The following is a 12,586-nucleotide window of genomic DNA, read 5'->3' as shown; positions in this document are numbered from 1 at the left end:
CGCCCCGTGCAAGCCCCGCCCCGAATCTCGGGGGCGCGCGCGCGCGCGTGTGCGGGAGGGGGCGGGTGGGGAAGGACAGCCGGCGAGATCCTGAGGCGAGGCTCGCGCGCCCGCCCCCGCCCTGGCCCCCAGTTCCCACCCGGTCCGCCCGGCTCAGCCATGATCAAGGCGATCCTCATCTTTAACAACCACGGGAAGCCGCGGCTCTCCAAGTTCTACCAGCCCTACGTGAGTGCCCGCCGCCGCCGATCGGGGCGAGGGGGGAGTCGTTGGCGGCCGGCAGCGCCCTCCGGGCGACCCCCTCAGGCGCGCCGCGGCCCTTCTGGCGCCCCGGCCGCCGCGCGCTCCGGGCTGTCAGCCTCCGGGTGGGTGTGCCGGGTGTCCACCTCCCGCCGCGCTCCCTTCCTCCGACGTGGCTCTTCTCAGGCGGCTCCTCCGCTTCTCTGTGGGCTGGGTGGCTTCCCGGCTGTGCGGGCGAGGCCCTGGAGACTTCCCGGTGCGGGGCCCCAGCGGGTCCGGCGGCTGCACCCCACCTGCGCGCGCGAGCCCACCCGGGTTTGCAGCCCGCTCCTGTTAGCAGCCGAGGGAGACGGCCCGGAGCCGGTTGGTCTGGCAGCCCCACCTCCCCGACTCCCAGCCTTTCCTGCCTGACTTCTTTCTCTTCTCCTGTGTGGACAGATGGGCTAGTGGTGGTGGTTGTTTTTTTTTTTTTTTCCGCTGTAATCCTCTTGTCGCGGAGGAACTTTGGCTTCCTGCGTTTGGAGAGACCTGCACGCTCTGTAGTCTCTCCCGTAGGTTGCCATACGTGATCGAGTGCTCAGTGTGACTTTCCGGTGTCTCGTTTTTAACGACAAAGATAAGTGAGGACCTAACGTTTCTCTGTGGCTTTTCCCCTAGCGGCTGTATTTTATTTACTCCTGCAATAGCTGGCGAGGATTGTTGTTTGATCAAGTAGAACGGTGATGCTATACCTGAAAGTGACCATTTCAGCGACTGGTTTGTCATTTTTCTACGTAAGGGGGTTTGCCCTAATTTATAGTTTTTCTTCTGCTTACAAAGAATAGTAATATTTGTTAAACTCTTTCAGAAGTGTAAATATTGTGGGAAAACGCAGGTTTTACGTCAGTAATTTACAAGTAATTTATCATTGTTTGATGGAGGGTTATAGACCAGTGTGCCTATCTGAGGGCAAAATTTACCACTGTGGAAACACAAAATTAGGCTCTCAGTGATAGGATTAATGTGGACATATAACTTTTGTTTATTGTTGCATTATTTATTGTTGTATATAACTTTGTATTGGACATTTTCCTTAGAGCCAGAAAATGAACTTTCAATTTAATATTGAAACTGTGCCACAGCTAACACTTTTATGCAGATAAATCCCAGATGGAAGTCATTCCTGCCTTTAAAAATTAAATGTGACAATTTCACTTTGCCTGAAATGATAATGCAGTCTGTGTGGAGGTGTTAGTTGAAGTGAGAAATCTTGAGCTCATTTCTCATATCCGTACGTAATTTTGCTTTTGCTGGCGATAAATAGAAAAGAATATTTTGTACTACTCCTGTTTCGTTTTAGTGTAGTATAATTTCGATCCTAATACGTTTAAGAATTCTACATCATTCTTTAATCCAGGATAAAATTCTAGTTGATTTTTCTGAATGGAAAAAAATCCCCTTGATTTTACATTGTTACCCATTTGCCTTAAATACATTGCTGTGCTAGCGTTCCCTGAAGGTATCTTTCTTTGAGCCATTTTGCCCTGCCATCCATTTGCAGTGTAGAAACAGGATGTTCCAGTTGTGAAACAGAATTTTAACATGTGTTTCTCCATATCTCCACTTAATAATTAAGCACTATTCAAAGTAGAAGGTTTTGTGGCTAATCCATAATATCAGTGTAACCACTCCTGTAGTGTTTACTTTAACTATGTGCAGAAAAATGTGTCAAATTTGAAATGCAGAAATACCTCTTTTCTCTTGTCCAACGCCGGCCACAGAAATATCTTTTACCTTTACTCAGTAGGTAGCACTAAGGTTAACGTGGAACAGTGGCAGGTCTGGTGTTATTTTGTCGTTGTTCAGCCGAGAAGAAATGTCCACCTCTTTGCCACCCTGTGAACTGCAGCACTCCAGGTTTTCCTGTCCTTCACTATCTCGCGGAATTTGCTCAAACTCATGTCCATTGCTAAATGACTGGTGTGGCTGGGAGTAGGTTGCTAAGAGATGTAAAAGAAGAATCTAGTGGTCACTGAACATGAGCAAGTGGGGGATGCCAGGAAATGTTATTACTCTTTCATAAATCAAGTTTTGCCAGCTGTTTGTTTATTTTTGTCATTCAGGAATAATTTGAGATTATTTATAAATTTGCTTGCCTATTTGAGGGCAGGAATCCTTTTCATTCAATCAATTCATTTATTCAGTTTTTATACCATCAGTCAGTTTGTCAACAAATATTGAATTCATGACTACCATGTGCAGGCAGTGTTTTAAAATTTGGAGGTGAACAAACAGATAACTTATGCTTTTTCAGCTGGGACATAGACAAAGCTAATAAGTAGAATATATACCATGCCGGATAGTAATAGGTGCTGTGGGAAAAATAAAGCAGGGAAGGGTGATACGGAATGCAAAGGTGACACTTTAGAATAGATAAGTTTCCGCTGAGATGGTGATACTTGAGCAAAGACTTGAAAGAGGTGAGAAAGGCAGCATTGCAGTTATCTGGGGGAAATTCTTTCCAGGCAAAGGGAGCAGTAGCTGCAAAGGCCCTAAGGAGGGAATGGAAGAACCTGTCCTGTTGGAAGAACATCAGGACTGGCATGGCAAGAACAGACTGTCTGCGGAAGGAGGAAGCAAGGCCACCATGTATGGGGGCAACAGAGTTTATTCTGTTCTCACTGCTTGCAGTGTCCTTCCCTACCATTGCCAGATGTCCAGATTCCGGGTGTAACTCATCACTTAAGCATCCACTAAAGCCTTTTTATCTTGCTTAAAGATTCCTCTTGGTTCTTAGGATTTTGTTTTTATTTTATGATGGTATACTACTCTGTTTCAGATAGCATAATTCCTTGGGGCATCCTATACATTCCTTAACGGAAGGTATCAGTTTTTAAACATATTTGTGTTACCCTCAGCAATCAACATTAAGCCTTAAATATAAAGAACTCTGTATTTCTTTGCTAAACACATTCATCAGAGTTTCCTAGCTTGAGATGGAGTGTGTTTAGAAATGATTTCCCAAGGTTCCTTCCAACTCTTAAAATTTAGTCTTTTTATTAACTGAAAGTTTTAAGAATCCATGTCTTTAGGACAGAAGTAATGAGGAAACAGCTGTTACTGCAACTGTTTTGGTTTTTAGTTGAAAGCAGGCTTTAAGAAGTATATATTCAATAACATTGACAGTTTTAAATTTAATTTATTGAGGGATATCTAGGGGTGCAGTTTGGGTACCATTCCTGTACTCTGATAAGAGGCTGAGGTTTGAGTCCAGCAATAATGATTGGACACTGAAGAGTATGAAAACTGTTTAACCATGCCAACCAGTTTCCCTTGCTGCGTTGGATTTCCATTTCTCATTTATTCTCCCTTATGATACAACAGTTTGTATTTACCCTTTAATAGTACAGATTTCCAGTTCTTGCTGTAATAAATGTTTAGATTTGATTGTGCCTCCAACCTGCTGTTCAATGTATGGGGCATATGAAGTCACCCTCAGTTTTCTAAACTGATGTTTTTGGTTCATTCTGCTAGAATCAGACATGTAAGATTTCAAGAGTGGACTCAGAATTCATTCACTTTTGTTTTTCCCTCCTGTATTCTTGAACTGGGCTTCCCAAATGTCACTAGTGATAAAGAACCTACCTGCCAATGAAGGAGATGTAAGAGATGCGGGTTCTATCCCTGGGTCAGGAAGATCCCCTGGAGGAGGGCATGGCAACCCACTCCAGTATTCTTGCCTAGCTAATTCCATGGACAGAGGAACCTGGCAGGCTACAGTCCATAGGGTTGCAAAGAGTCAGACAGGACTGAAGTGACTTAGCATGCAAGCACATCCTTGAACTTGACTGCAGAAATTCAAATGTTTTTCTTGTTTTACTTCTTTAATTGACATTTAGCCACAGCGACTTGGCAACAGTAAACTTCAGTGTTTTAATTTTGCCTGGCAATATTTGTATATTACTATAAATCACTAAAGAGATTTATATTTCATAAGCCGCCAGATATATATTTTATATAGCCATCAACAAGGAAAAAAACCCTTGGGTTATGATTCTCACGTTATTAATGCACCATGGCATATCCTTTGGTGAATATCTATAATAAAATAAAAGTGTTTTCCTTTTATATGAATTATTGTAGTTGTGTCTACAGATTTAAGTAATTGTGTATGTATAAGGGTGTACACAAAGTACAAACAGGAACGTTTTCAGACTATTACGTACATGAATTGTCTCAACATTCTTATAAACGATATCTGATTATTAAGTTGTTTTTCAACCAAATGCAAGCCCTAGATAGAATGCTCGTATTGTTCTTTCCTTTTTTTGAATTTGTTTACATAAAAAATATAAAGTTGATGTACTCCTTTTCCTATTTGGAACCAGTCTGTTGTTCCATGTCCAGTTCTAACTGTTGCTTCCTGACCTGCATACAAGTTTCTCAAGAGGCAGGTCAGGTGGTCTGGTATTTCCATCTCTTTCAGAATTTTACACAGTTTATTGTGATCCACACAGTCAAAGGCTTTGGCATAGTCAATAAAGCAGAAATAGATGTTTTTCTGGAACTCTCTTGCTTTTTCCATGATCCAGCGGATGTTGGCAATTTGATCTCTGGTTCCTCTACCTTTTCTAAAACCAGCTTGAACATCAGGGAGTTCATGGTTCAGGTATTGCTGAAGTCTGGCTTGGAGAATTTTGAGCATTACTTTACTAGCATGTGAGATGAGTGCAATTGTGTGGTAGTTTGAGCATTCTTTGGCATTGCCTTTCTTTGGAATTGGAATGAAAACCGACCTAGGCTGTATATTGTCACCCGGCTTATTTAACTTCTATGCAGAGTACATCATGAGAAACGCTGGACTGGAAGAAACACAAGCTGGAATCAAGATTGCCGGGAGAAATATCAATAACCTCAGATAGGCAGATGACACCACCCTTATGGCAGAAAGTGAAGAGGAACTAAAGAGCCTCTTGATGAAAGTGAAAGAGGAGAGTGAAAAAGTTGGCTTAAAGCTCAACATTCAGAAAACGAAGATCATGGCATCCGGTCCCATCACTTCATGGGAAATAGACGGGGAAACAGTAGAAACAGTGTCAGACTTTATTTTGGGGGGCTCCAAAATCACTGCAGATGGTGACTGCAGCCATGAAATTAAAAGATGCTTACTCCTTGGAAGAAAAGTTATGACCAGCCTAGATAGTATATTCAAGAGCAGAGACATTACTTTGCTGACTAAGGTCCGTCTAGTCAAGGCTATGGTTTTTCCTGTGGTCATGTATGGATGTGAGAGTTGGACTGTGAAGAAGGCTGAGTGCCGAAGAATTGATGCGTTTGAACTGTGGTGTTGGAGAAGACTCTTGAGAGTCCCTTGGAGTGCAGGGAGATCCAACCAGTCCATTCTGACGGAGATCAGCCCTGGGATTTCTTTGGAAGGAATGATGCTAAAGCTGAAACTCCAGTACTTTGGCCACCTCATGCGAAGAGTTGAGTCATTGGAAAAGACTCTGATGCTGGGAGGGATTGGGGGCAGGAGGAGAAGGGGACGACAGAGGATGATATGGCTGGATGGCATCACGGACTCGATGGACGTGAGTCTGAGTGAACTCCGGGAGACGGTGATGGACAGGGAGGCCTGGCGTGCTGAGATTCATCGGGTCGCAGGGAGTCAGACACGACTGAGCGACTGAACTGAACTGAACTGAACTGAACTATTTTTCTTTCAAAAATTTCTTTGAGAAAGATACATTGGTGTTGACTGATGTCTTTTTTTGCAGCTATTAAGACATTGTGGCAAGTGGGATAGTTAAACTTATTTTTATGATTGAGATGTCAACAATTCTAAGTTTAAATTTAGGTATTAACACATATTAACACATAGTGTTTGACTGTTTTGTTAACAAGATAATTCAAAATTGTTTTATTTCCTTCCACTTGAGTTAGGACACTTTTGGCTATACAAATTGAGTTTTATGTAACCCGACTCCAATTTGCTTTAAAAGGAACTTTGTTAGGATACAGAATAGGAAATGCAGACTAATAGACAAACTCCAAAATTATTTGATTCAGCAAATCAATTACTTCACTATAAATCCAGTTTCTTTCTCTTTCTCTGCCCTGCACTTCACGAAGTTGATATCTAAAGGTTGATTTCCTCCTTGAAATCAGTTTTAATTAATAAAATCAACAAGGAGAGAGTGATCTGTTCCTATAATCCTAGACTATGTCTTTCCCTTCAGTCTGGGTTGTTCTACCCATTCTGGTTAGAATAATTGGGATCCACCCTTACAGCTCGGGCTTCCCTTGTGGCTCAGCTGGTAAAGAATCCGCCCGCAATGCGGGAGACCTGGGTTCGATCCCTGGGTTGGGAAGATCCCCGGAGAAGGGAAAGACTACCCACTCCAGTATTCTGGCCTGGAGAATTCTATGGAGTGTATAGTCCATGTGGTTGCAAAGAGTCAGACACGACTGAGTGACTTTCACACTTTCACTTGCAGCTGAGGATAAGGGTGGAAATATGAAGAACACTGGTGTTCTGTTGGAAAGGTAGAAGAGAGGAGTGGATGTGGGTAGGCAAAAAAGTATCCACTATTCCCTCTTCGTTAGCTCATGTTATTTCTTTTGAATAGATATTTTCTTCTTCTCTGTAATTTTATTTTATTTTTTTTTAAGATTTATTTTATTTTTTGGTTGCAGGGTCTTCATTGCCATAGCAGGCTTTCTCTAGTTGTGGCGAGCGGGAGCTTCCCTTTGCTGTAGTGTGCTGGCTGCCCACTGCAGTGGCGTCGCCTGTTGAGGAGCACAGGTGCAGGGCCTTTAGTAGTTGCTGCGAGTGGGCCCAGCAGCTGCGGCTCACGGGCTCTAGAGTGCGGCTCAGTCGCCGTGGCGCGTGGGCTTAGTTGCTGTGCAGCATCTGGGAGCTTCCTGGACTAGGGGGCAAACCCGTGTTCCTTGCATCGCAAAGCAGATTGGGAACCACTGGACCACCAGGGAAGCCCCATTCTCGGTAATTTTAGATTGAGGATGTTACTATCAAGACTGGTTCTTGATACTATGTGGTTCTGAACACACGACACAAAAAATCTTACTTATTACTCAGTTCAAGGTATTCCTTATACCAGTGGAATATTGAAAAATTCAAATTCTAATATAATCACAATTTTTGTAGGAAGTATGCTTAAAGACTTGCTCTTTTAAAAATTAAGATTAATGAACCTATTGCCAATTGTGTTGCAAGGAAGAAATGTTCACCGTCACAGTGATTTTGGGTTTGGGGGAAAAGGTTATAAATAGGAAAATGTTATAGTCCACTCTTCTGCCTTTCAGAACAGAAAAAGGCCTTGTATTGGGTGGCGGTATTATATATCTTTAGTTAAGCTGATTGCTAAATTATTTATTATTTTTTAAATAAATTTATTGTGATTACATGAAAGATATGTAAGTATTAAGATCACTAAGGTCATCCTTGATTTCACCACCCATAGATAACTGTTGCTATTTAATGTACTTCTTCTCTATGTCTTCTTAAATTTTTTCTCTAGAATATCCCAATGAAGAGTATATCCCTTTTAAACACTAATAGCACAAAGAACGCATTGAAGCTGTCATTGGATTTATAGAACACTGTGGCTTTAAGATATCCAAATATTTTAATGTCATGTCACCAAGTTATGTCCACCTCTTTGCAACCCCATGGACTGCAGCGTACCAGGCTTCCTTGTCCTTCACTCTCTCCCAATGTTTGCTCAAATTCATGTTCATTGAGTTGGTGATGCTATCCAATCATCTCATGTCTAGCTGTTTGGTTATTAAATATTTAAAAATGCATAATGTATATTAATTGCATTTTAATAACTTGCATGTATTTTTTTTCTCCATATATATTTTCCTCCCTCCCCCCATGGAATTGAACTTATGTAAGTAACCTGAGTGTTATCAGGGTCCTTCCCTTTTTTTTGATTCTGAAGGGAAATCTTTGATAATTTTTGTGATAAAGTCAAAGGATTCCTTCTTTAGCACTTGAAATTGTCTTTGTACTTTTGGGTTACTGATTTCTTCACTGCTGCTGCTGCTAAGCCAAGGCAGTTCTGGCCCTGTCAGCCTTCCTCTCACCAACTCATCTGAACTGCAGTACAGATATACAGCTTTCTTTGCTAAAGGGTCAGGAAACTCTCAAGATGTGTAGGAGGAGTAAAGGCCAACATTCTACCTATCAGGTGTTAAATTCTTAAGACTCCAAGGGGAGACACTTCCAGGCTCAGTCCTTTGAAAGTAAGAGTGTCCTTTTTGGATACTATCTGACCTGTCCATTGCACTCTCCTTTCTCTCCTCCTCTGCCCATATTCCTTCAACACATATTTGTTTGTTGTTTTGTATGCCCCTGTTCTAAGTTCTGGTAATATTGTAATGAGTAAGACTGATAGCTTCCTGCCCTGTGGGTTTATTAATACTTTGCAGTGACAAGAAATAAACAATAAATGAATTATGTCAAACTGTGATTAGTCTATGAAAAAAAAAATAAACCATATAGGCAGATAAAGAATGATGGGGAGAAGCTATCTTAAATAAAATCATCAAGGAAAGACTCTTTTCAAACCTGACATTGGAGAAGATGAACCGAATGAAGTGAGGGAGTGTTTGAGAAAAACTGAGGAAAGAACGTTTCAGGCAGAAAGAGGTGTAGGATCCCTCAGATGGGTCCACAGTTGGTGTGGAGAAATAGCGAGAAGGCAAGCGGAGTGATCGCAGGGAAGAGTGAGCGGAGATGAAGTCAGAGAGAAAGAGAGGGACTCATGCCTGTGTCAGACCGGGCCTTCTCTTCTTCAAGTCTTTCAGTCAGATGACATCATCCCTGTCGTGCTCTCCACAGGAAGCGGCGTTTCTCCTTGAACCCACTTGTATTTTGCATGGTTGAACACTGCCTCTCACCTCTGCAGGAGAGGCAATGATGTTCTCCTCTGCTCAATTATTTTCTTGGAGAGGTTGGAGAGCTCGCCCAGCAAATGAAGGTAAAAGTGAGCGCTCAATTCTGTGCAGCCTCTATATTAATGAGACCAGTGATCAAGCTGGTTTCGTTTCCTAAGTAACCTGTGAAGTAACACAGCTGAAGAAGAAAAGCCTTTATCTATCTCAGACATCTCACAGCCTTAATTATAGATGAACAAAGTTCATGTGATGCCTACTAGACCAGCTCTGTTATCATGCCAGGAAGCATTTACATCTTTTCTGCTTTGCTTGGAGCCTCCTGATGCAGGAATCCATAGCTGTCAGTCGCTGTTCTCTTTGTTAGCCAGGAGGAAAGGGCTCTTGATCAGTGTGTCAGACCCACTATATTGTTTTGATGACTGTGTGCTAGCCAATTAAGTGGGAAAAATTGCCAGTTCATCCCACCACACATGTATTCTGCCATTACCTGTCACTGATCATTCTTAGTGTGATTGTTATAAAATGATTTTTATGGTGATAAAACATTTGTACCAGACTTACCATTTTAAGTATATAGCTCTGTGGCATTAAGTAAAGTGTTGTGTAACCATCACTACCATCCATCTGGAGAATGTCTTCATCTTCCCCACTTGAAACTTTGTACACTGTTAAACACTTAACCCCCATTGTCCCCTTCCCCCTGGAAAGCCACTGGCAACCCCCGTTCTACTCCCTGTCTCAGTGAATTTGGTTAGGAATCTCATGAAAGGGAAATCACGCACTGTTGGTACTTTCATGACTGGCGTCTTTCACTCAGCAGGCACGTGCTACGCATGCATGCCAAGTCGCTCAGTCGTGCCTGACTCTGTGACCCCGTGGACGGCAGCCACCAGGCTCCTCTGTCCATGGGATTCTCCAGGCAAGAGTACTGGAGTGGGGTGCCATGCTCTCCCCAATGGGATCTTCCTGACCCAGGGACTGAACCTGTGTCTCTTATTTTCCTGCACTGGCAGATGGGCTCTTTATCACTAGTGCCCCCTGGGAAGCCCTTCACGTGGCATGGTGTCTTCAGAGATTTACCAGTACTGTTGCATGTGTCAACTTTTCCCTCTTTTTCAAGGCTGAATAACATGTATATATGCACGTGCCATGCATTATTTGTCCGTTTGTCTGTTAATGGATGCTTGAGTTCCACTTTTTGACTGTTGTGAGTAACGCTGCTGTGAACCTGGGTGTTAGGTTACACTTCCCTGTTAACCAGTGATGTTGAGCATCATTTCGCATGTTTACTGATCGTTTGTTTATCTTCTTTGGAGAAATATCTAAGTACTTTGCCCATTTTATAATCAGGCTATTTGGTTTCTTTGTTGTTGAGTTGCTTCTTATCAGATACACGATTTGCAGATATTTTCTCCCAATCATTGGGTTGCTTATTCACCCAAGGAGTGGTATCCCTTTTCAAAGGATAGTGTCTTTTGATGCACAAAATTTTGATTTTGGTGAGGTCCATCTTTTTTTTTCTCCTGTGCTTTTGGTATCATATCCAGAAAATGATTTTTTAATGACTATATAATAGTTTATTGTATAATACATCATAATTTATTTAACCAGTCTTCTGCTGTGGACTTTTATTTTGAATATGGTTTTTTAAAGTGAATATTGGGTAAGAAAATACTTTCAAAACCTGATGCATAATAAAAACGCAGTACTTGTTACCTAAATTAATAATAACTTTCATTGCTGCTTTTAGTATTACTACTTCTTGTTACTTCCTATCCTTGGTTGGAAAGTTATATAGTTAAGGGACTATACAACAGTCCAGAGATTGTTCTTGGATGTTCTTTCTATTTCCTCAAAATGAATCGTCTCTTTGTAGACCTTGTTTTGGAGTGAACTTCCTTCTTATTACAAAATGCAAAGTTCGACAAGATTCTTCCAGAAAAGAGAGTTTCATTGGGAAATATTTTAAACAAAAAACTAAAAAACTTGCCCTGGCTTTTTTTTTTTTTTTTTAAGAATTACCTAACCTTTAAAAAAATCTTTAAGGTATAATTTATAATTCACATACTATAAAATTTACCCACTTAAAGTATATAATTCAGTGATTAAAAAAATTTTTTATTCATGGCCGTATTAATGCAACTATCAGCATAATGTATATTTAGAACATTTTTATCAAACCAAATGAAACCTCATACCCATTAACAGTCAATCCCTAATCTCTACTCCCCCCAGCCTTTGGCAACTACTAATCTATTTTCTGTGTATCTAGATTTGCCTATTCTAGACATCTCATATAAATGAAATCATGAAATATGTAGTCTTTTGTGGCTGACGTCTTTTCACTTAGCATATTTTCAGGATTCACCCATGTAGTAGCACATATCAGTACTGCATTTTTATGGCCAAATAATATTCCATTGTATAGACATACCACATTTGTTTGTCCCTTTATCAGTTGATGGATGTTTGAACTGTTTCTACTTTTTGACTACTGTGAATAGTGTTGCTCTGAACATTCATGTACAAATTTTTTATGTGGCCATATATTTTCATATCTTTTGGTTATGTATCTAGGAGTGGAATGACTAGGTCATATGGTAACTATGTTTATTAATTGTTTAAAGAACTGCCAGATCATTCTCCAGATTGTCTATTCCTGTTTAAATACCCATCAGCAATGTCTGAAGGCTCCAATTTCTTCATATCTTCATTAACTCTTATTTTATGACATGTCTTTTTTGATTCTAGTTAATGTGGTGGATGTCAGATGGTATCTCATTGTGATTTTCATTTATATTTTCCTAATGACAGTGACAGTGAGCATCTTTTCATGTGCTTATTGGCCATTTGTATACCTTTGGAGAAAAAGTCTATTCAAATCCTTAATCCCTTCTTAAGTTGGGTCATATGTCTTTTGGTTACTGAGTTTGTAAGAGTCCTTGATGTACTCTGGATGCAGACACCTTGCAGACACATGAGTTGTACATCTTTGTTGTTGCTTCCACTTTCCTGCAAGTGTCATTTGCGGCACAGAGGTTTGTGATTTTTAAAGTCTGTATTTATTTGGCCACGTCAGCTCTTTGTTGCGGTGCACAGCCTTTGTTACCCTGTGACATGTGGGAACTTAATTCCCTGACCAGGGATCAAACCCGCATCCCCTGCCCTGGAAGGCGGACTCTTAACCAATGGACCACAGGGGAAGTCCCTAAAGGTTTCTTATTTTGATTTTGTCCAGTTTACCCTTTCCCCCCGCCCCTCTGCCTGTGTTTTTTTTTTTTTTTTTTGGCATATCTAAGAAAACTTTGTCTAATCCAAGATCATAGAGGTTATATTTCCTTTCAGGAGTTTTGTAGTTTTCTTACATTTAGGTCTGTGATGTTTTTTTGAGTTAGCTCTGTTTATGGTTGTGGGCTAAAGGTTAATGTCATTTTTTGCAGGT

At 41.1% G+C, this 12,586-nt stretch overlaps 1 protein-coding gene across 4 annotated transcripts in view; it reads left to right on the top strand.

Annotated features, from left to right (window-relative positions):
• The first annotated feature begins 28 nt into the window (after positions 1–28).
• The window catches only part of LOC120860981 (AP-3 complex subunit sigma-1), a 72,173-nt gene continuing 59,615 nt past the window's right edge, over positions 29–12,586 (top strand). For all 4 annotated transcript variants that reach the window (XR_005720471.1, XM_040236691.1, XM_040236693.1 and 1 more), the window contains exon 1: positions 29–228. Coding sequence is in view for 3 of the 4 variants with exons in the window: in XM_040236691.1 (XP_040092625.1) it covers positions 160–228 (69 nt within the window). In the remaining variant the exon portion in view is untranslated. The remainder of the gene's footprint in view (positions 229–12,586) is intronic.

Source organism: Oryx dammah, unplaced genomic scaffold (genome assembly GCF_014754425.2).
Source record: "Oryx dammah isolate SB20612 unplaced genomic scaffold, SCBI_Odam_1.1 HiC_scaffold_11210, whole genome shotgun sequence".
NCBI classification, from domain to species: Eukaryota; Metazoa; Chordata; class Mammalia; order Artiodactyla; family Bovidae; genus Oryx; species Oryx dammah.
The sequence above is the reverse complement of the archived record's forward strand: the minus strand, read 5'-3'. Positions and strand labels throughout refer to the sequence as shown.